Here is a 23,975-nt window from a genome sequence, read left to right as displayed (position 1 = left end):
CAGCTGCTAAAAAGAAGCTGAGACAGGAAGGTTCTCTCCTATGGGGAGACTCTCTTTGGCTCTCAAAGAAATCTGTGTTTCATCCCCATCTGTGCCTAATAATTTGGCACAAGTCAGTAAAGGGTTAATCTATTTGCATCAGTGTCTCCATCTGTAAACTGGGTATAATGAGATTTCCCTGCATCCCAGAGGTGTTGAGAAATGAAACTCACTAATGTTTTAAAGCACCCAAACACAACAGTAATAGACTCCACAGACAAGCCACTTGAAAAGAAATACAGAATAAGCCATGGGAAATGTCTTTCGCTTGCTTCTGAAACAATATTTTCATGGACCCGATCAACGCCAATGGCTCTGAATAGGCAGTTAAAGACCACTGGGTAAATATGGATTTATAAGCATTTGAAAAACATATTTCCTGAACCACTGGAATAAAAAGAGCTATTAAGTAAATCAATATTTATGTATCCTATTGTCTGCTAAATCATATGACTGCAGATGTGTTTATGAAAATATGTCATGAGAAAGTTTCTGAACATGGGCTGGGTGTATTTGCTAGAATACTTATACCGAAGCACTCAACACTTACTTTAAACACAAAGAGTTCTGTCTCAGCATGAGAAGCTAAAGAACTATAAAAATTTCAATACCAACTGAACTCACATGCACACGCGCGCGTACGCGTACACACACACACACACACACACACACACACTCACTCTTACACACCAGGGAAAAAAGAAACATATGCCTTGAAGTGGAAATAATCCCTTCCCCCCCCCACACACACACCTTTGACTTTTATAGGTTGAAGAGTACTGTATCTATCCTTTATTCTGCATAGACATGGATACACAGATGAATGCGAGCACAGAATTCAGAATTGATTTTTCTGATTTTAAATAAGAGAATTATTCCAAGTTTCATTTCTGATATTTTTTTTTTACTTTTTTTTACACTGAATGAAAGCATTGAAATAATCTTAAAGAGCCAAAACAGACATATCAAATATTCTATTTAGTGATCATTCATTTTAAACATCATGTTTTGCAATTCCTGAGAAAGTAGCAACTTTCTCTCTGTTTTGTTATTAAGGACAGAAGAGGACACGGGTTTCTTAGCTGCCCATGTTTAGCCGCTAGTCCTAACAAACCTGTTTGTTAAAGCAATCACATCTCGTTAATAACTAAAACATCACGGCACAGAGAGACAGTGGGCCAAATTCTGCTCTAAAATTCTGCGTAAATCTGACTCAAACCCATTTAAACTATTCTTCAAGGAGGAAGTAAGAGTTTAAGAACTCCCAGAGAAACAAAGATCTGGTTTTCATTCATGGTATATGGGATATATGAACAGAATTGTTTTTGAGTAGCAGGCTTTTCAAAGTTTTCCATGAGGCATTAACTGCTGTTTAAATATAGTTGTTATGCCACACAGGGATTTAAAATTGATTTTATTTCTATTTGATAATTCTAAAATAAATATGTATATATATGAATATTTGCTGGTTGTGCATGTTCTTTATTTCATGACTATTATAAAGCATGAAATGAAACCAGCGCTTTTTGTAGGCACAGAAAAATATTTTTGTAATGCCGTTTTATGACAAACCATTTGTGAACCTTAACTACCGCAATTTCTTAAAACTTATATTTTAATTTACATGAGTGATCCCTGCAGGCCCTCTCCTCGGGGAGCACAAACAATAGCAAATGATAGGGGGAAAGGTTTAAAATAAAGAACAAGGCACAAAATCTGCATGAGAGCAAAACATTCTTTAGAAGACATTTTAGAAGGAAGGAAAAAAAAAAGTGTAACCTGAAATTGGGTCCATAGAACACAGGGTCTGATCTAATGAAATCAGTAGAAAGGCTGCCATTAACTTTAATGGAAGCTATGTCAGGCCCCCTAAACCATTAATCATCATAAAAAACTTGCATTGCACTTTTCATCCTTGGATCTCAACGTGGTTGAAAGGCAGATAAGCCCTGTCACCTTCTTGGACAGATGGAGAAACAGAGGCTAAACCCATAGCCCAGATTCCCACATGTCCTATTCACTGACCATACTTTGGGGGGATTTTCAGGACACTTTCTTAAATGCATAGAACACACCCGCAAATCCCAGCTTTCCATCCTGGGATACGTTTTCCACCCTCCCTAAACAACTCTTTGTCCAACTTTCCGCACTTTTGCTCAGCCAGAAAGGCAGGGCCTCCAGAAAAATACCGGGGGGGGGGGGGGGGGGGGGGGGGGGGAGAAACTGAATGTTCTAACTTGCTAAGCACAGACTCAGAGACCTGATCCACGAAGTGAGGGGGCAGGTGTGGCTTGTGTTAGGACAAGGCCAATCCTGGCCTTTTGTATAAACCTGAGTAAATAGACTTTGCATAGGGGGATGGCCACAGCATTCAGGAGAAAGTAACTTCTCTCTACTCTCCCCAAACCTGATCATAACGTGCTGTTTGTCTGGTCACAGGTCTCCCAACTGAGCATCAGAGAACCCACCCTCTCACTCCCCAGCAGTGTTCTGCTTTGTATAAAAGGTCTATAAAATTATGACTGGTATGGAAAAAGTGAATAAGGAAAAGTTATTTACTTATTCCCATAGTATAAGAACTAGGGGTCACCAAATGAAATTAATAGGCAGCAGGTGTAAAACAAACAAAAGGAGGTTTTCTTCACTCAGCACACAGTCAACCTGTGGAACTCCTTGCTAGAGGATGCGGTGAAGGCTAGAACTTTAACAGGGTTCAAAAAAGACCTAGATAGATTCATGGCGGTTAGGTCCATCAACGGCTATTGGCCAAGATGGGTAGGAATGGTGTCCATAGCATCTGTTTGTCTGGAGGTGGGTGACAGGGGCAGGATCACATTAGAATTACCTGTTGTGATCCCTCCCTCCGGGGCATCTGGCACTGGCCACTGTCGGCAGACAGGATACTGGGCTGGATGGACCATTGGTCTGACCCAGCATGAAAATTCTTATGTTCTTATGTTTTAAAGGAGCTATGCAACATCCCTGTACCCCCAAGTGCCCCCTGCCTCACAGGTACACTTTGTCCTGCATATTACAGCAACTCAGGGCGTTGTTCATCTGTGCCAAGAATACCAAGGTATACAGGCTCTTGTGCAAAAGCCCCATCTACGCTGCGTTTTTCCCCCGCAAAAACCTCTTCCACAAAATGGATTGGAAGAGACTATGCAAATGAGAGTGAGAGAAATGCTAATGAGTGCTTCATTTGCATTTTGGCTGCCCACAAAATGCTACAGTGTAAACGTAGCCTTGGAAATTATTACAAAGTAACCGAATTCGAAATAACAAGTCCCAAAATAATTAAATCAAAATAGCAGGTCCCCACTACGGGGAAGCCTCAACATTAGTCTGAGGCAGGCTCTGTTATTGTGGAGACGCTACTTCGACTTAGAGCCCCAGGAAGCACTGGGAAGCAATTTGTTCGAATGACTCGGGGACTAGTTATTTCAAAATAGCAGCAGTGGAGTATCCGTACTATTTAGAAATGAGCGTTATTTCGAAATAACGGGCTTAGAAGCATGGACACGCTGCTTAATATTTCGTAATAAGGGGAGTTACTTTGAAATAACTCCCTAGTATAGACCAGGGCATAGAAACACTCACCGTTTCAGTGATGAGGAAAAGAAGATGTATCTCCGGATTAGGGCAGCAGGAGAGAAAATGGTGGGACCAAGAAACTCAGCTGAATTGTGGCAAAGAGGTCACCTCCTCTGTACACCACTGCTTTGTTTCTTGCCCTTAACAGGAAACTAAGGCAATTCCAAGTCCTAGGGATCCATGAAAATTCTCCTGAGATTATGTGATCTTTCATTCCATAAATAAAAAGGACATTTCTCTATTGGTATATGGATTTCCAGATGCTAACAGAAAATTCTCTGAAACGGTCCATACTCCAATATTTCTATATTTTATAGAATGTCTGCAGGGCGAGATTTTCATCCAGTTTTCACCAGCTCCAATGCTGATATACAAGAGCTGGCCCACTTTTCTTTTTACCCTACGATATTTATCGGTTCAACTTCAGTAATATTCACATGCCTAATTCTTACTAAACACAGTGTTATTCACCAGCACGTGGCGATGACATGGGGGAAGTTTTAGCCTATAAAATATGCACGTGTTAGCAAATAAGTGGGAGGATGGCATCTTGCTGAATTTTCCACGCCAAACAAGACGTGAAGTTTCAAAGCCTGGTCGCTCCATGTGCATAAGAAGTTCCACTGAAGCCCAGGAAAGACTAGATCTATCAAGAGAAGGAAGACTGGGCCCAAAAATACATCTTCCTGGATTCACAAGAAAAATATTTCATTCAACTCCGTGCCATAAGCAAACCAGTGGAAATGGTTCGGTACCTCATTCAATGCAGCACTGCAGACTGTGTAGTATGTGATCAACAACCTGGGTGGGAAGGTGTACTTGGAATGATACTTGACCTTTTGAGTTATGCTGTTGGGGAACTACCCCCTATCTCCCAAAAGTTGGGGTTGCAATCCTCCCAATTCTTACAGTCAGTTACAAAAAAACCACACACAGAGGAAGAATCACATTTGAGTCCTAATGGTCCTTCTTCACTTTGGGGATCTGCAGGCTATGTCTATGCTGCGGAGCAATTTTGGGATACCAGAAGTGTCCCAAAATAGCCACTCCACATCTACTGAAGCAGCCCGTTATTTCAAAATAGATTTTGAAATAATGGGCAGCTTATTCTGACATCCCTGAAACCTTCATTCCACAATGGTCAAGGGATGTTTCAGAATAGTGCTTGATTCAGAAATTTGGTTCTGCGTAGACAGCACCAAATTTCAAAATAAACTATTATGAGGTAAGGGACACACCCATAATGGGAGAAACGTGGATTTTCTAAACTGGAAATGGTGTTGGAATCAGCTCAGAAAATATGCCTATGTGAGAATGTATAGGCAGTCTTCTTTGGGGGGAGGGAGAAAATATTCTCACCAAAAGTGCCAGGCCGTGTTTAAAAAATGATTACAAATTATTTTAACAGTATACTTGCAAAGGGTTATAAAAACTGCTATAATATTTTTGTCTTGGATTCTAGAATTACCAGTGTGACAGCTAATGCAATAATGATTTGTTTCAAATGCCAGTGTTTAAGCTGTATAAAGCTGAGTTTATACATTTTTCCAGTAGGCCGCATTGTAGTTAATGAAATTAAACACACCAATCGCATTTGTCCCTGGGGGCTGAGGAACTGAACACACCACTGGTTTATTTTTTTATTAAAATAAATTGCAGCCAGCAAGATAGACTAATTGCATACAGAATTGGGGGGGGGACATTCCATTGATATAATTAAGCCAATTTTCATGGACAGAAATAGTTAGAAAAGAATATAAAATCAGCAGAGCATTCACTGGAGTCTAACCTGTCCCAGTCTTTATTTTATTTTATTTTGGTACAGAATATTAACTATTAAGCAAATGGGTCTCTCAAGTGAGCTACTGTGTTATCTAGTAATGATGGCTAAATTGTCCCTAATATCTGAGGCCAGGGCATTGTGTCTTGAGATCCTGGTAAAAGACTTGACAGGCAAAAAATACCCCACCATAGTAATACCTTGAAAGCAAAACACCTGAAAGATTTAAATCTGGCAGGAGGAAAATACATCACCCTCCAGCTTATTTCAGTCTGGCATTTTACAGATCGTAGCTGTGCATACAGTTCTCTTTGGAAATTCAGCACACATCCTTCCTGCTTCTTCCTTGTAATAATACAGAAAGGGGGTGGTTGATGGAAGGTAGAGTTTTTCCATCTACCAGGCCAAGAGAAACCAAAAGTTGCCCTCATCCGAGCCTCAGAAGAGTGGTTATCGAAAGCACTTTGGCCGTCTTGGTCTAGTTTCTATTTGATAAAAGGTCCAGGGGAGAACTGTTATCACTACCTGTTGGCCTCATTATCTGTTGTCCTCAATATTCTGTTCTCTCAGCAGGGAACATGGGTTCATTGGACAGAGAGACTACCTGGTCCACTCATCCTCAGAGGACATGTTGAGGCTCGTTGGTGAGGGAGCATGAAAGGGAAGCCTGTATGAATGAACAGAGGCGACCCTTTAGTCCTGCACCTTGAACTTGTCAAGTGCTAACTAAGTTTACCTGCCGGGTGGCATTCAGTGGGGTAGGTCTAGGCTGGATACTAGGAAAAATTATTTCCCTAGGAGGGTGGGGAAGCACTGGGATGGGTTCCCTAGGGAGATGGTGGAATCTCCATCCCTGGAGGTTTTTAAATCCCAGCTTGACAAAGCCCTGGCTGGGATGATTGAGTTGGGGTTGGTCCTGCTTTGGGCAGGGGTTTGGACTTGATGACTCCTGAGGTCTCTTCCAACCCTGGGATTCCATGTTTCTGGTCCCCTTGCTTAACCTGAGATGTATCTTACTCACTTTGCCAGGAGTGCTGCAAGAAGTTACTAATCAATGTCAACCAAGGGAGCGGACTCTGACCCTAACTCTGAAATTATGTTAGACCCACATAATGCACCTTAGTGTGGGAAATTTCCTCCTGATTGCAAAGAGGGTAAGCAATCGCTTTTGGCCCACAGAACTCTGCCGCCAAATCCATGGAGAAAGAAGCTTGTTTGGAAGGAGAAATGTGTGTATCATTTTGATTAGGGAAGAGGGCCACATCACCCAGCCAATGAAGGGCAGCGAAAAAAGCTTTTTCCGAACAGGAATTGTCTCTCTGATATGTCTGAGCACGGACAAGCCCAATAGGCCCCGAGCAGCTCAGTGCTACCATAATCCAAACAACACTAAAAAGACCATGAGAGTGCAGCATGGCAATTGAATAGTTCCACACCACAGAGGCAATGATTCTGTGGAGCACCAACATATCGACAGGACTAGACATGCACAGGGGTGCTGACTGCCCAGAGTCTAGGAACAATTTTGGTAGTACATCCCCTCCAACGGTTTTATTTTGCAGGGGGGGGAAATATACTGATGGGCTGGTTACTCACTCCTAATGAGTTATATCATTTAAATACTTTTTTTAATGCTCGGGGGAAACCTATTGTTCAGCAGAGGTTTTGATTTGGATAAATATCTGCTGGAACCATTTAGGTTCTGATTTACAGGTCACAGCAATATTTTGTGAAAGTAGTTACACTGTCCAAGGATAAAATAACCTCATTTTTGCAGAAGTAAAACCCTTCAGCTCACAGTCATCTCTTCATCTCTAGATATCGCACTTATATTGTCATTTCTTGTTGCCCACACACAATAGGGGAATCTTACAGTGAAGCCTCTTCTGCAGAAAAATGAAGAACTGCGTTTCTCAGAAGTTCATCATGAATGTGAGGAAAAAAATGATAGTAATGCTGAAAAATACTCAGAAGGAAAGTCTAGTTGTGAATGCACAAAATTGGGCCTGGAAAGATTTATTTTCCCTTCCAGGGTCAGACACCAACTATGTGAGAGGAACCGTGGACAAGGCATTTCACCTCCCTGCCTCAGTTTCCCCTCCTGGAAAATGAAATGAATAATTACAGTCCCCGTTATAGGCAGGCTGCTGAGGTTTAAACTCCTTCATGTTTGCAAACTTCTTGAGGCCTTCAGCATCAAAGCACCATATTAAGCATTACCCGGCTTTTATCAAATATGTAAGCCATAATAATAATAGTCATAATAACAATAATAATGCTTTTTGCTCAATAGGGTCTTTCCTTCTGAGGATCTCAGAGTGCTTTACAAACATTATGGAGCTGTGTCATAGAGGGATATTTCTCTCTCACACAGAAGATTCCCTTGTCAGATGCTTAAGGTATTTCACTTAACAATTGAGTCTATTTATGCAGCCAGCAGTGCGACCCATGCAGACAGGTGTAAGCTCTATGCAGCAGGCACACTGGAGCATTCCTTTATCACCAGCCACGGAACGGTTACGGCCAGCTAAAGAGCTGGGATATTATTACCGTGAGCGACAGCTATGAATTACACTGCCTCTGTGTTGTGAAAGCCTAGCTTCTTGCATTGCCGTTTGCTCAGGAATGAGGGGAGATTTTACATATTTCGGGTATGGCTAGTATACTCTAATTTAATGCTTTAGAAACTTATTTTTTCAGGGTTTTAGTATTATCATCATCCTTGGGAGAAGCACTTAAGTGGGGGGAAATGACATTTTGTTCCACTGGGCATTTGTTTACAGAAACAAATAGTTGCAATTGTTTTATTCCTTGTTTGTTTGTTTTATTTGGTCTCAGGTGGGGGGGCCGGGTTCTGGTCTGTTAAATGATCCCACTTTTTCCTCCGTAGATTCAACTGGAGTTTTACACTACTGGTTCAACACAAACCTAAACATAGCTCCGCATTTATTTTTAAAGGAGTGCATTTTTTAAAGCAGAGCAGGCATATTTTTTCAGGTACGCTACCTTTGGACGGTGATGTGTGCACAGCACATGTACACATGCTACTCGCTTGGCTGTCTACATGTTACACACGTGACCTCTCAAGGTTTCTTCTAGTTCTATAATTCTATGTGTACATGCTAATATTGCCCATATAGATAGATATAACATAGAACCTGTTACAACCTGTTACATCATGTGTTCTGTTTTTATCTCCCATACAGGCACAAGTGATAATGTTAACGTACACAGCTCTGTCATAAGAAGGACATAATGTGTTACTTTGTGTGTGTATTTCATATATTTGCATTAAATTCATATTGCAAACTAGATATTGTGTAGGGATGTCTGCATAATATATGTTCTACTCACAAACTACATACAGTGTTGTACTAAGCCCCATGCATCAGTATGCTGTTATGCAGCTAAATGACATCTTGCAGTGCCTTTTGCAGCTCCAGAAAAATACTCTGTGGCCTTAAATCCCTTTAGCCTATGGACAAGTCCAGCAACATATCAAAACTCCCAGGTCAGCTAATCCCTGGTTTTGTTACTTGGCAAAGTTTGTCTCTGTGACTCTAGAAAGGCCAGTTGTTTGTATTTGTTTCCTTTCGCAGCTTTCACATTTATCTAGCAACTGGGTGAAACCAAAAATCCTGATGCTTTGTCTGTAAAGCTATTTGGGATGTAAGAACCCCCCAACCATCTACGTTCATCCACCAAAAATATTTTTAAACTTGGAGCATTTTTGTTGAATCTCTCATTATCCATCAGCTTAATTACCAGAGAACCCCCCCCCCCCCCCCCACACACACACACACACACACACAAGGGCTCCTAATTGAATAAAACTGGGGAGCAGCAGCCAGGGGAAAAAGAAGAGCAATTGTGAGCAAAGATTTCCCTGATTGCTGGGAAAGAAAAACCACTCGTGGGTCTAGTTCCACAGCGCAAAGCGCCTCTTCCCCAGGGGCACACGTCAGACACACACCCCCATCTGTCTTTTCGCAGCCTGCACACACTCCGCATCAAATTCCTTCCCGGTGGACCAAGCCAGCCGGAGAGAGGTGGGTGGCTCGATTAATTACCAAGGCTGGTCCGAGTGTCATTGGGAGGGAAGAGCTGAGCCCGCTGGTAGCCCCTCTCCGACTCTGGATCTGCCAAGGGGGCTGGGAAGGGAGCCTTCCTGGGGCAGGGCAAAAGGGGCGTGGCCAGATTTCAGACCGAGCGCCAGCTGGGACTGGGCGCCCGGCCCATGCAAACCACCGGCGCTGCACAACCCGAGAGCAGGCAACTGATTTCCATGCTGAAGGGGAAAAGCAGGGCGGGGGGAGGAGGAGACAGGCAGCTCTGCACGCTTCCAACAGCCGAGAGAAAGGTGTTGGCCTAGCCGGTGTTTTCTTCCTCCGGAGTGGCTCCACCTGTTTGTGTTTACACGCCGCACAGCCTCGGCGAAGTGGAACCACAAGCCGCCCTTTCTGCCGCGACCAGAAGGAGCGAGGCGGCTTTCCCAGACGAATGAGAGACGCTTCCCAGCCAAGGGGAAGCGAGCTCCGGGCTCGCTCCGGTTTGCTTCCCTTCACTTCAGGTTTACACCCCCCCCCCCCCCCCCCGAAAGAACATCCGCAGAGACGGAGCGAGCTCCCAGCTGTGTGCCGCGCCCGCAGGAAGGAATTCGTTCCCCTCCCTGCCCGACTTGCGGATTGTCCCTCCCTACACCCGGTCTCTGGGGGACCGGGGCTGTGGAAACCCGGCTTCCCACCAGCTGCTGCCGTGCTAACTACCGCCCGCATTAAGGGCTATCTCCTCCTCGAGGTGACAACAAATTGTTTAATTTATAGTGTTGGCATCTTGGCCGGGACTGTTTACAGCTGGGATCGGCCTCCAGAAAAATCACCCCGCTCTAGCGAATTGGTCACGGGCCCCTTCCCAGCCCCCCCTCTTTGAATAGAGATGTTTGTAATCCCCGACTTCCTCCCCAGCGACCCACCGCATCACACCCCCGCCCCCGGCTGCGAGACAGTCCTGGGGCGTTGGAGTGGCGATAGCGGGCGGAGGGGGGAAGAGCGAGAGAGGAGAGAGACTTTGCAGGAACAGGAAATAAAGATACAGTCTGTGCAAAGTCCCAGACTGGGGTTGGGGCGGACGGGGGAGGGGTGAAAGGCGATGGGCCCCCTATGGAAACAGCAATAGTTATACTTAAATATAGGGGCGAGGGGGAGCGGAACCCATAAAGATCGATCCAAATCAAAGCCCTGTTCAGCCAGCTAGCAGGCCACCGGCGCAGGCCTGCTGCTCAGAGAGAGCTCCCTGCGTTTCGCCAACCTTGCGCCTTGTTTGCTTGTGAAATAGAAACCCGAGAAAGACACAGACAGACAGACAGAGAGCAACAAAAGTTTTTGGCCTCTGGCCCATCGGAAGAGCAGGAGAGAGGTTCTAGCACAACAGAGAAGTTGAATGTGCCTGGATACAATGTGCACACACATGCACACCTCTGTGCAGACACACTCATCCCTCCCACAACAGGTAGTTCTGTGGCACCTTAATGACTAACATATCTATCGAGCTATCTATCTAAACAGATAGGGGGGTGTATGGGGTTAGATAGATAGAGGGGGTTATGGGGATAGAGGGCTGTAAGCGGATAGATCTGTATCTATCCCCATACAACCCCTCTGTCTAACCCCATACACCCCCTCTATCTGTTTAGATAGATAAGATTATTGAGATGATCTCTCTTCTGAAAAAGCATGTTTTGTCCAGGCAAGCTTAATATTATATATGCACCTGGAAATAAGCTACTCCATTTGAGTTATGCAAATTTCATTGCTTATTTCCAGTTAATTGCAAAATAGCTTATTTTGAAATTTGGTGCTGTCTGCACAGCACTTATTTTGATCTAAAGTGCTACTCTGAAACGCCTTACTCCTGGTGGAAGAAGGTTTACAGAGACTTCAAATAGTGAGCCCATGATATTTTGAAGTAAGGGGCAGCTCTGAACACCGGAATAGCTATTTCCGGATAATAGCACTGCAGTGTAGACCAGCCTAAGGTGCCAGAGGACTCCTCCTTGTTTTTAAAGCTACAGACGAACACTGCTACCCCTCTGAGACGTTCATCCCTCACACCTATGCCCTTCTGCTCTCCAAGATATGACCACTCTCCAATAAAGGCAACACTCTATGCCCCACAAGCTCCTCCTGATCCCCGAACCTCTTGGCAAGTGCAGTGTAGTAGCCGGCTGGTAAGTGCTCAGAAATTAAAGCGTGAGATGAGAGTAAGGAAATAGACTCCGAGGGGGGCACCTCCCTAGCGCCAGCCGGGACCCAAAAGAGGGGAAAGAGAGACCCGGACTTTTTCACCAAAGTCCTGCGTTTCATTATTGTTCCTGAAACAGCCTCCGCAGCCCCACTCCGACAGCACGGGCAAGCCGGGCTGGGACCCAAAGGGGAGTAGCAGCACCACCGTCTCTTGGAATATTAGCTCTCCCCGGGTGTTTTTGTGTTGCTTCCAAGAACAAACTCCCTAGGCCTCGCACAGGCCGGGCCAGGGAGTTTGGCGGCTTCGGGTCACTTTTAAGGGCATGAAGATAAACCAGCGAAACTTTCTTTGTTTGTCCCTCGAACACTTGCTGCGACATTCGAACCTTCTGCTTAAAAAAAAAAAATAGTGGAGCGGATCCTTGGAGTTGTTGGTTGTCAGCATTTTACTTCGTTTCGTTCTCTCTTTCCCAAGGCAGTAGCATCACCGGCGTGTTTGGACAGAGTCAATTAAAAATAAGAAAAGGAAAAGCCAAACCTGTCCTCTAAAAGAGCGAGGTTTGAAGCCCTGTAATATCTACGAACCATTATATAACCAGGGGGGAGCTTTAGACTGGCAGAAATACTTCAGCGCAGCTCAACTCCCGATTGTTACATCCTCGCTTACCACTCAAACCTCGGACTTTAACTTTGTCATGTCCCTAATAATGAAAAGCAAATGTGAACGCAAAAAGGATTGGCCGTCGTTTTCCAACACGGATGTTTATTTGGAATAGGGCCTTAAAAAACCCCAAATCGGTGGGAACCCTCCAAAAGCAATCTAATGATCTCAGAAAGGAGCGAGTCGGAATCGGGTGCCCTACAATCTGATTTCAATGTGTGAACATCTGAATAGCTGGTGTCCAGTCACACCGCATTTTTCATGTATGGAAGAGCTAGTCTCAGTCCTACGGAAAAGGGGTTCCCTATTGTTTACTGTTGGTTCTTTTTTTAAACACTAGGTCCATTAAAATATTTTTGTGTAATTATATACTCACACATACACACACATATATACACAAACACGTTGGATATTTTTATGCCTGATGATCTATCTGAAATTTCCTTCAGATCCCCGAATATCAGAGGCATTTAGAACAGAAGAGGTCTTCATTAAAAACCCTAATCAAAGAGCAGCCGTGGTAAATACTTCGCAAAATACAGAAAGCCTTGCAAAGGACCGGTTCTTAAGGCGCGTAGCATGTGCACTTTGTGTTTGTTCATCTATGCAGACACTGTTGTGTGTGTGAAAAATTTTATAGACAATTATAGATATCTAGCAGAATACGCAACGATTAATATTACACCGTAGGGCCGTATGTTTAATTTCTCTGGCTGTGGAATTCCGTAATTTGGCTCCTTCTCTTATTATAAGCCCTAATCGTTTGATTTACAGCTATTAAAGCCGAGAGGCTCCTGTCCCAATAGATAAATTATAGTCTCAAGTGATCCAAAACAATTTGCATCTCGCGCTGGGAACTGCGTTAGGGTGGTGGTTGTTTTTTTTCAAACTTGCCCTTCTCCTGGAGAGCCAGAGTAAAATTACAAAGAATTTTCGCTTCTAAGTCCCCCCTCTTCCGTAGCCCCTTTGGAAATCAGGTAATCGAGGCAAACTCCCAGGAGAACTTCACATCTGCTTAAAATATTGTCCAATGAAATGAAATTCTACAACAGATTGAGTTGTTAATAGACTGCGCGCCTATCCACCGAACCCGCCGAATGCGGGTGTATCGCTTTACCGAGGAGAGATGGGCGTATGAGTAGCTGCAAGCACGCCCGGACGGGCTGGAAGCTGGGCGAGGGCGCGTACAGAGGTGTGCTGAGGATGATCCGGCTGGGGCTTTGTGTGGGAAGAGCAGCAGCCGAGTGTGTGAGCGAGCCAGAGAGCCGCACATCGGTGTGTATCGTCTGTTTGGCAAATCAATACTCCCGGGATATGGAAAGCGTCGCTTTGGGCTACTGTTTTGAACTGTGAGCCCTAAAAACCCTCGGCTCAAGCCCCATAAACCGCTGGGCCGCGAGTTGTACGAAACACCTGATTTTAATCAGCGCGCAGCCTCCCAAGTCCACACTTCCAGCTTCAGCGCTCAGGCACCAGACCTGATGCAGAAGTGAAGTCTCCTGTTCCAAGCGGAGGGGCCCCCAGCTCCCCTGCCCGGCGCTGCCGGGCCCTGGAACGCTTTCCTCGGCTAGTTCCCTTCCCGAAGCCCCTCTAGCTTGGGGGTGGAAGATTAGGTCCTGGAGATGCACTCTGCTCTCTAAGAGCAAGCTGGGCGCATGCTATAGAATCCTGTGCGTCTAACTAGCCGGGCTGGGCGCACTTCCCCATTAGACGCACTCTCGTTTCAGCTGCTACACCACAACATAAAAAACTACTCCATTATGCTCCCCTCGCTTCTCCACCGGGGAGGGAGGAAGCCTTTTAAAAACATGTTCAGCTTCTTACCTAAAAGACGATAAATAGCCAGTGTTTTCCGGGGTATTTTTTAAATAGAGGCCTGTAAGGCATAGGTGGAAAAGCACAGTGTTAAGTGCAAGACTGCTTCGCTAAGGCGGCACTCCAAGCGCTTTGTAAGCCCCGCGCGCCTTTGTACGCCGCTTTTGTGTTCACGCGGCCACATGCAAAACTGCGAGGAAGGGGTGCGTATATTCCGCACATGCACACAGCTGTGGGAGGAGGTTGGGTGTCTTAATGGGGCGTATTGAAAAAAATACAACCTCAGAGTTAAGCGGCTGGGCCTGGCCTTCGGGCTTGCGGATGTGAGTTGTGTCCTTTTAAAAAAAATTAAAAAGTGTTTGGAAGTGTCAGTTTTCAGAGGCTACGCTAAGCCACTTCACATTGCAAGGATTAAAAGGGAAGCAAACGACTGGAAAAATGCGATTTGCTTTATTATTAAGCATGTAGGGAGCGGCGGACTCTTAGTTCAGGCTGTGCTGTGCAAAATTGGGAAGAACAATTCCAACCGAAGAAGGGAGAAGCCACTGTCTGAGTGGACGCAAGAATTGGTCCCGGTAAACCACGAAAAAAAACCCTTGACTTTAAAAAAAAACCACAGACACACCAAAGATGCTACACAATACTACACCTGAATTACAAAATCAACCCTTGAAATCAACTCTTGCTATAAGAGATGTCTGTGTCTCTTTCACTTACCGGCCGGCCCCATTTGGAAAATTAAAAGTCTAAACTACAAAATAAAATAAACCTAAAATACGAGTTAGTTTTCTCCCTTTTCCCCTAGCCCCAGGGTCATTTAAGATTCTAATTCCTCCTCCCCAGCAGTTAGACACAAACTTCGCTCCTCTTACCTGGAACAGCTTTCTCCCCTCTTCACTGCCATGACCTACGTTAAAAATGTGTGTGTATGCAAAGGGGGCTGCTCCTATCGGATCCCACATATTCCTGGACCGTCCAAATATTAATAAGTCCTGGAAGAAACAGTGTGAAAGGGCTGCTACTTAAACGAGACACCGCTATTTTAAAAGTATTAAAACACAATTGTAAGGAGCACAGAGAATGAGTTTGAAATTACAGCCTCCAGATATTTTGCACAGAGCCGGAATGAAACAAACTTTTTTTTAAAAAAAAGCGCAGCTTTTGACAGATTCACTAGGCACTTAAATTCCCTACTGCACTCAAACTTTAATATTGAACCAGCTCGGAAACACAAGCAAGTATTTAAAGCTGGACTCTACAAAGAAGGTGGAAGCGGTGGGGGTAGGAATAAAACCACTCTCTTTTCTACAGGCAGCCAACTCCTCGTGTGAAGATTCAGCTTTGCAAAACAGAAAGTAAGAAAGAAAAAGTCCAGGAGAAAAGGGGGGGGGGGGTGAGGATAGAATCTGCCGCAAACCTTAGACGTTGAAATTCCAAAATCACAACCTCTAGAAAGAGACCCCCTTAGAGCCCCCCCCCCCCCGACTTCCTTGCCCCCCTCCCTTAGCTGAGCGAGTCTAAATCTTTCTGTGTCAATGTCTTCCCCGGAGGAGTCTGCGAATCCAAAGCCTTGGTGAAAAAAGGATCCATTTTGATACAAATTCTTTTCCCTTCTTCTCTCACTCTCTCTCCTAACTAACTGTCCCTTAGACTGCTGGGGTCTCTCTCTCACACAAACACCAAGTCTCTCCCTCTCTCTGGATTCAGAAGGCTGGTGCCAAACGCAGACCTCTAGCGCCCACTATTTCAAGAGCCAGGAATATTTTATTTCACAAGACTTGGAACGACTCAATAAAAAAAAGTTGCTATCCCCTTTCGTCAACTTTGCAGCGAACTTTCGCTTCTCCCCCCCCCTTTCGTTACCAGCTCTGCTCTCCTCCAGTTCCTCTGGGGTGCACCCCAGCAAAGCGCTTCTGGGGTGCAAGACAGACCCCCCCCCCCAGCCCTCAGGAAACCGCCAGCCGCCGCTCGGCTCCGCACAGTGCGTCTCCGGACCCAGCCGCTCACACACACCCAAAAGGGGTGGACAGCCGGGCTCTCTCATCTGGGCGCTAGGCAGGAGAAAGGGCACGAAAAGGGGGCTCCGGCCCCCCCCAAGCGACTCGCAGCGCCCAGCCCGCCAGCGGCGCAGATCCTGCGGGACCCCGGGGGGGAGGGGGACCCTGGAAGCGGAAGAAGGGAAAGAAAGGACCTACTTTTGGGCAGCTTTCTCGCCCTCGCCTTGGATCTCATCTTGTCGGCTTGTGGCTTCTTCTCCTTGAGCCCAGAAGCAGCTACACACTATCTTCATCTCCCGAGCATTGTCAGTTTGGACACCTTCGCACATGCGCACAGAGCATTCAATCTGACACCCTCGCCAGGGCCAAAAAAACTTTCCAATGTATTCATCACCATCAGGGGGTTTTTTTTGGTCCTATCCTCTTCTTCAGATCACTTATCTCTCCCCCCCCCTCCCCCCAGCACCATCACAGCCTTTCCTTGATCTGCCCCTTTAAGAAAAATCAACCCTCTCCGCGCCTAACCCTTTGCACACCGACCTTCCCCACCGGACAATATTTAAGGATCAAGGTCCCATCCTAGAAAGAGGTGATTATTTATTATTAATTATTACTCTTCTTTCATAGCAATGGTATGGCACGGAGATGGGGGGAGGGTGTGCTTTGCGAATGGCGAGTATTTAAAACATGCTTTTTTAGGCATTTTTTAAAAATGATTTTTTTTTAAAGAAAATTCCTATAACTTTTCTTTAGACGCGCAAAAAGAGTTGTGTGCAATTCTTCTCCCCTCCCTTTGATTCGGAGTAGTTGCGTGGTTATTTAAAAACATGATTTGGGATTTGCACCACGTCGTCGTGCAATGGTTTTCACGAGGCATTTTTTTTTTTTTTGCAAGACCGTTGGAAGAATTGTCTTTACTATTTCCATTTCTAAATTCTGAGGTGTGCACATTTTCAGGAAGCATTGAAAACAACCCCCGTTTTGATACCTTTTCCGGGTTTGGCGTGTGTGTATGTGTGGCACTTGTGGCTAGCAGCGTCCTTTCTTAAATTCAGTGTACACATTTACACAGGGCCAGCATGTTACCTGTTAAATAGAGAGGTAACCTTGCTCTTGCTAATAGGGGAATTGGAATTGTGTTTGGGTGATTAGCACAGGGCGGCTGCGTTTAGCACCTGATGCAATCACACTTAATCTGTATTATTTGGCATGGTTTGTATGTTTCCGCTCTCTTTTTTCGACAATTAATTAAGACCAAATAATAGGTTAAACGGTACCAAACTCAGCTCGCCGGTGTTTTTAAAGGAGGCTGGGAATTAGAATGCAGGGGTGTATTAAAGAGAAACATCTGTTCCCATCTCCATTTGTGCCTTTGCTTCAAAGCTCTAGCAGGTAGCTGAGTGTGGATTTCAGAAAGATCCCAGATCGTTTCTATGCGTTTCTTTCTCTCACCCACTCCTCCACACACTTTGGGGGGCGGGGGGGGGGGGAATCTCGACCTTCTGTGTGGACTGGTCCATCCCGTTCCTAGGTTGTCCCTCCCTGGACTGAGAGATGCTTTGCTTTCCCCATCCCCTGCCCGCCGAAGGGGGTCTGCGGAGGAGCAAAGACCCTGATTCGGAGCAGTCTCCTGCTTTTGCCTTGCAGGTCCCAACGCAGAGCCAGACCCCGGACGCCCCGTAACAATAGCGCTCGCCTCCTCGGGAAAATTAAAAACCCTGCTTCTGCCCAGCGAGCGCTGCCCAGACCTTGGAGTTGTCCGTGATCCCCGGAAGCGGAGGCAGCGACAGCTCAGACAGCCCCTCTTTGAAGAAAGGAGCGAAGAGTAAATAGCCCGGTGATTGATGGGCTGCCTTTGACTGCGGAGAAAGCGCTATTTTCCTTCAAGTGGCCAGGTCAGATGGTCACGGAAGAAGGTTGAAAGGTAGGATTTAATGAGATTAATATGGAGGGAGAGCGACTTCATAAACATTCAGGAACATAAGCGGACTGGGAAGGGGTAGAAATCCTCGGATGTGCCGAGCCACATAGGGATCCGGCGACCAGAGGCCTCCCACTCCAGGGCAAGCCAAAAACAAAGCGAAAAGTTAGCCAGAGCTTCGGGCTTGCTCCTGGAACCCATTCTGCCAGCTGAACTTTTGCACTGCAGGTGGAAGGGGGGGTGGAATTAGTCTGGCTAATTATTGGGTTTCCTCTCCTCGACGCGCGCTTTAATTGCAGAGGGAAGCAGGGCCCTACTTATTTAGTAATAGATGGGGAGGGAAAAGGAGACCATTTTAAAAAATGTAAATATAGGGCAACTTCCAAGCCTGGGTCGCCAAAAGCGCTGACATTCCCACTGTGGATCGCTCGCTTGCAAATGTATCAATATTTAGTCCTTGTGTGGACCCGAAGGGTTGAAACCCTCATTGTGGGGGGCGCTGAAATGTTGCCACTGTTGATCTGTCGTTTCAAAGCGGTTGAACTATTTCCTAGCCAGGCTCTAGGTATCTTCCACGCCCCTAAAATGAGCTGGCAATAAACTAAATGTCTGGGTTTAGTCTGGGTTAAACTAACTGCTCGTAGTTATTTTCTCCTCCACCTTACTGGCCATTCATTGTGTCCGCAAAACAGCCGTGGGGAGGGGAGACCCCCGTCCATTTTTTTCCGAATGGCATTTAAAAAAAATCCGATTGAACAAATATTGATATAAGCGTGCAGCCCAATTGACACGAGGATTGGAGGAAGAACAGCGGAATAATTTTAAATGAAATTTCTCGCCGCATAGGGTTGCTAATTGCACGCGGGGTTGTTTTAAAAAAATAATAATTCTGCGTGCAAGTCATTCTTGGCTGGCGGTCGAATCTACAAGGCGTATCGTGCACTGACTCCTTAGCAAGACGAGCATTACAACGCACATGCATGAAATAGAACCAGCTAACTTTTCAATCCAGGGAGCCGCAAACGGCAGACCGTGCTTCTGTTAGCTGACACATTTAACAACTGTGCTAGACTCCAGCTGTCGGGCTGAGTGAAGGGACCCTCAGGTGCGTAGCAAGAGCTTAATCTACTCGAAACGGTCAGAGATCACTTTCACCTGGGAAGAGAGCACAGCAGAATCCTAAGGATTTTATATACCCCCTCCCCCCCCCAACACACATACTATTTCCCTATAAAGCCGGCTAGAATGCAAGAACCTCAATTAACACCGATTGCACAAAGGTGTCACTGGAAAGCCTGTTCCTTGGCTTCGCAACTCTTAACCATAAATCTTTCGATTGCCAAAAGTGTAGCATCCCGGATACCTAGAGGTGTGTTCCTTCCAGAAACAACACAGCAGCTGCCTTCCCCTAACCGCTGTACCCGACTGGCCTGGCCTTGAGGGTTTTCTCGGGACAGATTCCTAGACAGTACGGGGGACTCGCCGACCTGTTTTCTGAAAGCATTAATTTTATTTATTAATTACAAATTAAGCAGGAAATGAAACTGCAAAGCAAACGAGCTGGTGGGCTGCGAACTAAGAAGCAAAGAGGCTGGGAGTAGCCTTTAGCTTGACTGGGGAACGATTTCTTTCCTTGTCCTTGTATTTACAACGCTCCTGTAGTGAATGTGATCCGTGCACTATTTAAATGTTGTAACCAAGATCAAACGGATTTCTCTTCAGGGTCCCCCAGCCCTTCCTCCTCCCCCTGTCCATCTGACCGACAATAATTTACAAAAAAGGAAATATCCCGTGTGGAAACGGGGGGTGCAGTTTTCCCTCCCTCTCCCTCCCCGTCCGAAAAAAACCCCCCACAACAGGTACAAAACTGACATCGAATTTATCCAAGAGCATTTGTGAAAGGAGGAATTGCGGGAGGAATTTTTTAAAAAAACAAGAACTAATCCCCAAGTTTAGTGCGTGTACACATTCTGAAATTATTAAAATTGTGTTAAAAATGCGAAGTGTGCTTTCCGGATTGGGTCACAAGACCCCCCCATCGCTTTTGTTCCAGGGAACAATTTGTTTTAAGTCAAACATATTTCGAGTGTATCATTCTTATAAAAAAAAATCGAGGCGTGATGTCCGTTTACACGGCGCTCCTTCTAGGTTATAGTTCGATTCGCTGCGCAAGTACAGCCGGCTCGCAGCCTGCTTGTGTACGCTCTCGCATGCCTTCCCCTAGTCCCTGGTGTGTTCGCCCGCACAGAGCACGGCGTGTTTTGCTGCATTTCAGACTTGACCTCGGGTGGAGGGGGGAGAAATCGGACTAACGACCCAAAGCTGGGGCGTAGCAAATCCCGAGCTCCAAACTATGAAAAAAGAAGAAAGCTCTGTAGCCCTCTTGCATGCCGATTCTGCGGCTGGCTGTCAAAAACCCGACCTCCCCGGGCAGAGGAGAGCAGACGCAGGACCGGGTGTTGGATTGTACAAAGGAATCCATCTGATCCCGTTTTGCACCTGTTTGAATTCGTATCGCTTTCACGGATCTGTGTGTGGGGGGGGGGGGGGGGAGTGGTCCCCTATTCCTTGCTAGTCTGCTGGGGAAGGGAGTCACATGTGGCCGCCTGGCCTGGCAAGGTTAGCCCAATGAATAACCGTGTGTTCTCCCCGCAGCCGGACGCCCCGCTCCCCCGGCGAGCTCGGTGCCCTTTTACACCGATTTCAGAGGACGCAGACTGGGCGGGTGAGTGGCTGAGCAGGATACAGAGAATCCCTGCCCAGCGCTGGGGGTGCCACAGTCGCTCGCCCGGATCCCCATGGGCAAGCTGGGTGCATGCCCGCAGCAGGTTTCAGGCTTGGGCAAAGCTATTCCCCGCGCCCCGGGGCAGGATCCGACTCGCGTTCCTCCCCGGGAAACTCGGGCCTTTGGGAGAAACGAAAGCCCCGGAGGCGGGGAGAGGAGCGCACCTTCTGCCTCGGAGACTCGCTTTTGGCCCAGGCGGTACAACCGGGGGCAGGAGGAAGCTGGGGAGGTGTCTGCCAGGCACCCAGAAACCAGCCGGGGCGAGATGGCCACGTGAAGACTTTCTTAGGCTCTGCCGCCACCCCTCTTTCCACCCGAGTCCGAATCCAGCCGGGGCGAGTGTCCACACGCGCGCGCGCCGGGGCTCGAAGGGGGCTACTGGAGGGGTTCGAACTGGGCTGGACTTTCGGCACTGGACTTCGAAGCGGCGCTGCAGGCGACACTTTGCGGCCAGGATCCTGGCTTGACCTCCCCCCCCCCCCCGCCAGCCCGATTGGGGCAGCGGCTTTCGGGGTGGGGGTTTTTTTTGCGCCCCCGGCAGCTTGTCAAAACAGGAGGTCGCCTTTCCCTTCTCAAGTCGGGAAGCAGCTTAAAAGGGCTAGGAGAGGGTGGCGGAGCCGCTGCTGTCTCCTCCCGAGGATTTCGGCACAAACGCCGATTGTTTCTGTAGGGAGATTACTCTGAGAATTATTTTTTTCTCCCCCCAAAAAACACGTAAACGCCCCTTGGCACATGGGGCGGGGGGGGGGAGCCACGGATTAGACCGCAAGAATGTCACACGTCCCCCCCCCCCCCGCCCTTTAATCTGCCTCAATGAACGAAGGAAACAACACACACAACAGCCACCTTGTCATTAAGAGAGGCCTGGACCCGCGCAAGCCAGGGGCGTTTTCCCTGCACCCCCCATTCTCACGCCCAGACTTTTCCGTATCCTTCAGCCCTTGCTTGAAAGCCCCGTTGGTGTGTAGGCACCGGGGGGGGGGGGGGACTGTGGAGAGAGCCGGGGAAGCCAGAACTCAGGACCCGGCATGTATATGAAGGGAGAGAGATTAGTTCAAGGGATTCGCTGCTGGCCACACAAACCGATTTGCAAACGCTCCGGTTCAAAAACACCAGTGACATTGGAACGCAGGGAGATAAATCCGGATTTAAAGTTCTGCACTCTTCGCTCCCGGTTTGCCAAAGGGTTCTGCTGGGGAAGGTGTTTGCCTTTTTTGCCCAGAGCCCTTAGTCCCCTCTCTTTATTTTAATGGTGGTATTAAGAGTGTGTGTGTGATGGGGGGTGGGGGGGGATATGAAGTGAAAACGCAGAGAGGCTGAAATACCTTCTAAGGGAACTGTTACGAGGAAATGCTTTATAGAATCAGGCAAACATTTATGCTACTTCACTTAAAGGCGTGTTATTTTCCTAATAAACTGTAATGGCTCCTTCCTTGATTAAAGATGTTCATTTGCATATTCATTTGGAAAAATATTGTTTACCCAAACGCCCTTAAACAGCTGCGTCGGAAACATCATTCCTTATTGAAGGAGATGGAGAGAGGATTCTTGTTGGTCTTTTGTACGGGGGGGGCCGGGAGACCCAAAGCAACGAGAATTCTTCAGACATTTTTCCTGAGAAAATTAGAAATGAAATCGGAGGGAAAATACCGATTTCATCGGGCTAATGAAATCGAAATATATTTCTCCTACTGCACGTGTTTTCCTAAAGCACAGTATTTTCTTGCTCGTTTTTTAAACGATCAAATATATTTTGATTCCCACACTAATTTCAGTACAGTTTATTAATTTCCAGGAAAAAAATACGGGTTCCCTTGGGGCTCTGAAAATGTGCCATAACAATCTGTATTTAAGTGTTTCTTTGAAAGAAGCACGATTAAGTTAAGAATTCATTGAAATTCGTTGCAAGTCCATTGTGCAAATCTACCGTTAGCTGGTCCACAGTAGAATACTAGTAGGAACCTCAAAACAACGGGCTGCGAAAAGGATCCAAAGATTCATTCAAGCCTCCATATCAGAGGGTTAAAACCATTTTGGAGAGTAGTAGGCTCAAGTGTCTTAAAATGCCATCCTGGAAATCAAATTGGTTTTTGCATGATGCCTGCACCAGCTAATTAATCCCCATCCTTTTTGTATGAAAACCAAGTTGCTAAATGCTTTGTGAAATTTGATTAAAACGTTGTGTGGCGAGAGGGGCGGGGGAAGGGCTTGCTAAATTACATCAAAAAGCAAGTGAGAGGTTATACACCATTACACCGTTTTATAATGGAAAAAGAAAATTCTTCTCTGCTAGGAGAGGTTGTTACCTACATCTGCTAGCAGTTCTGAGTTCTTTTCTGAAGGGCCTGTGTATGATAATAATTTAGCAAACAAAACCCATTTTGAGGAAAAAAATATGTTTCCCTACTGACATACATCCTCTCTACCATAGCAAACCGTTCCATTTAATGTCCCTGTTTGCTTAACAGTAGCGAAAACTCTCCACCTATTTCAAAGGTGCATGTTCAGTGCATGGACAGGACAGGCAGGGACTCAGAAAATCTCCATCCGTTCAAAAATTAATTCTGTAAAGGGAGAGCGACACCTTCTCTCTTTCCATTTGTCCGAAATTAAAAAAAAAATGTAGATCCATTTTTAATAGTCAGCAAAGCGGGCACCGGAGGGGTTTGCAACCCAAGAGGGGGAGTTTAATTAAGTTAGGGGGGAGAAGAGGAGGTTTAAACGCTACTGCGAGCAGATTTAATTTACTATCCTGCAAAAAAAAAAAAAAGTAAAATCCCACAACAATTATTAAAGGGAGGTTCGTGCAGATCTTTCCTCCTGAAAAGTCACCTCCCTCCTCCTCCTAGTTTTTTTCTAAACGCACCTCCAGGCTGCACCCAGCCGGTTTCTCTGAAGACACGTGGGGAAGAGGGAAAACGCCGGCATGGCTTTTAGTTTCAAGCCTTGTTTGTCTGCGCAGAGCAGGGAGCGAATTCTCCTGAGACAGCACCAAGGGGGTGGGGATGGGGCTGAAGGTGGAGGTGGGAATATTGCTCCTAATTAATTCTGATGAGCAGCGATTCCTAATCAAACAACGGTGGCTTCAAAGTCCGGGAGCGAGGAGGACACAAGGAGGAGTCAGCCCCCATGGACCGCGTG

At 46.4% G+C, this 23,975-nt stretch overlaps 1 protein-coding gene and 1 long non-coding RNA gene across 6 annotated transcripts in view; one reads left to right on the top strand and one right to left on the bottom strand.

Annotated features, from left to right (window-relative positions):
• PRDM16 (PR/SET domain 16) overlaps positions 1 to 16,464 on the bottom strand; it is a 539,129-nt gene extending 522,665 nt beyond the window's left edge. For 4 of the 5 annotated variants that reach the window (XM_075906566.1, XM_075906569.1, XM_075906568.1 and 1 more), the window contains exon 1: positions 16,327 to 16,464. In XM_075906566.1, coding sequence (XP_075762681.1) covers positions 16,327 to 16,363 — 37 coding nt within the window. In that variant the 5' untranslated portion in view covers positions 16,364 to 16,464. The remainder of the gene's footprint in view (positions 1 to 16,326) is intronic. The other variant, XM_075906571.1, reaches the window with a different exon arrangement.
• Positions 16,465 to 16,579: 115 nt separating this feature from the next.
• On the top strand, positions 16,580 to 22,318 carry LOC106732127 (uncharacterized). Its single transcript, XR_001368395.3, has 3 exons — positions 16,580 to 16,717; positions 17,776 to 18,052; positions 20,705 to 22,318. It is a non-coding gene; the product is annotated as an uncharacterized LOC106732127 (long non-coding RNA).
• The last annotated feature ends 1,657 nt before the right edge of the window (positions 22,319 to 23,975 follow it).

This window comes from Pelodiscus sinensis, chromosome 23, assembly GCF_049634645.1.
Source record: "Pelodiscus sinensis isolate JC-2024 chromosome 23, ASM4963464v1, whole genome shotgun sequence".
NCBI classification, from domain to species: Eukaryota; Metazoa; Chordata; order Testudines; family Trionychidae; genus Pelodiscus; species Pelodiscus sinensis.
Note: the sequence above shows the minus strand (reverse complement) of the source record. Positions and strands in the feature narration are given on the sequence as shown.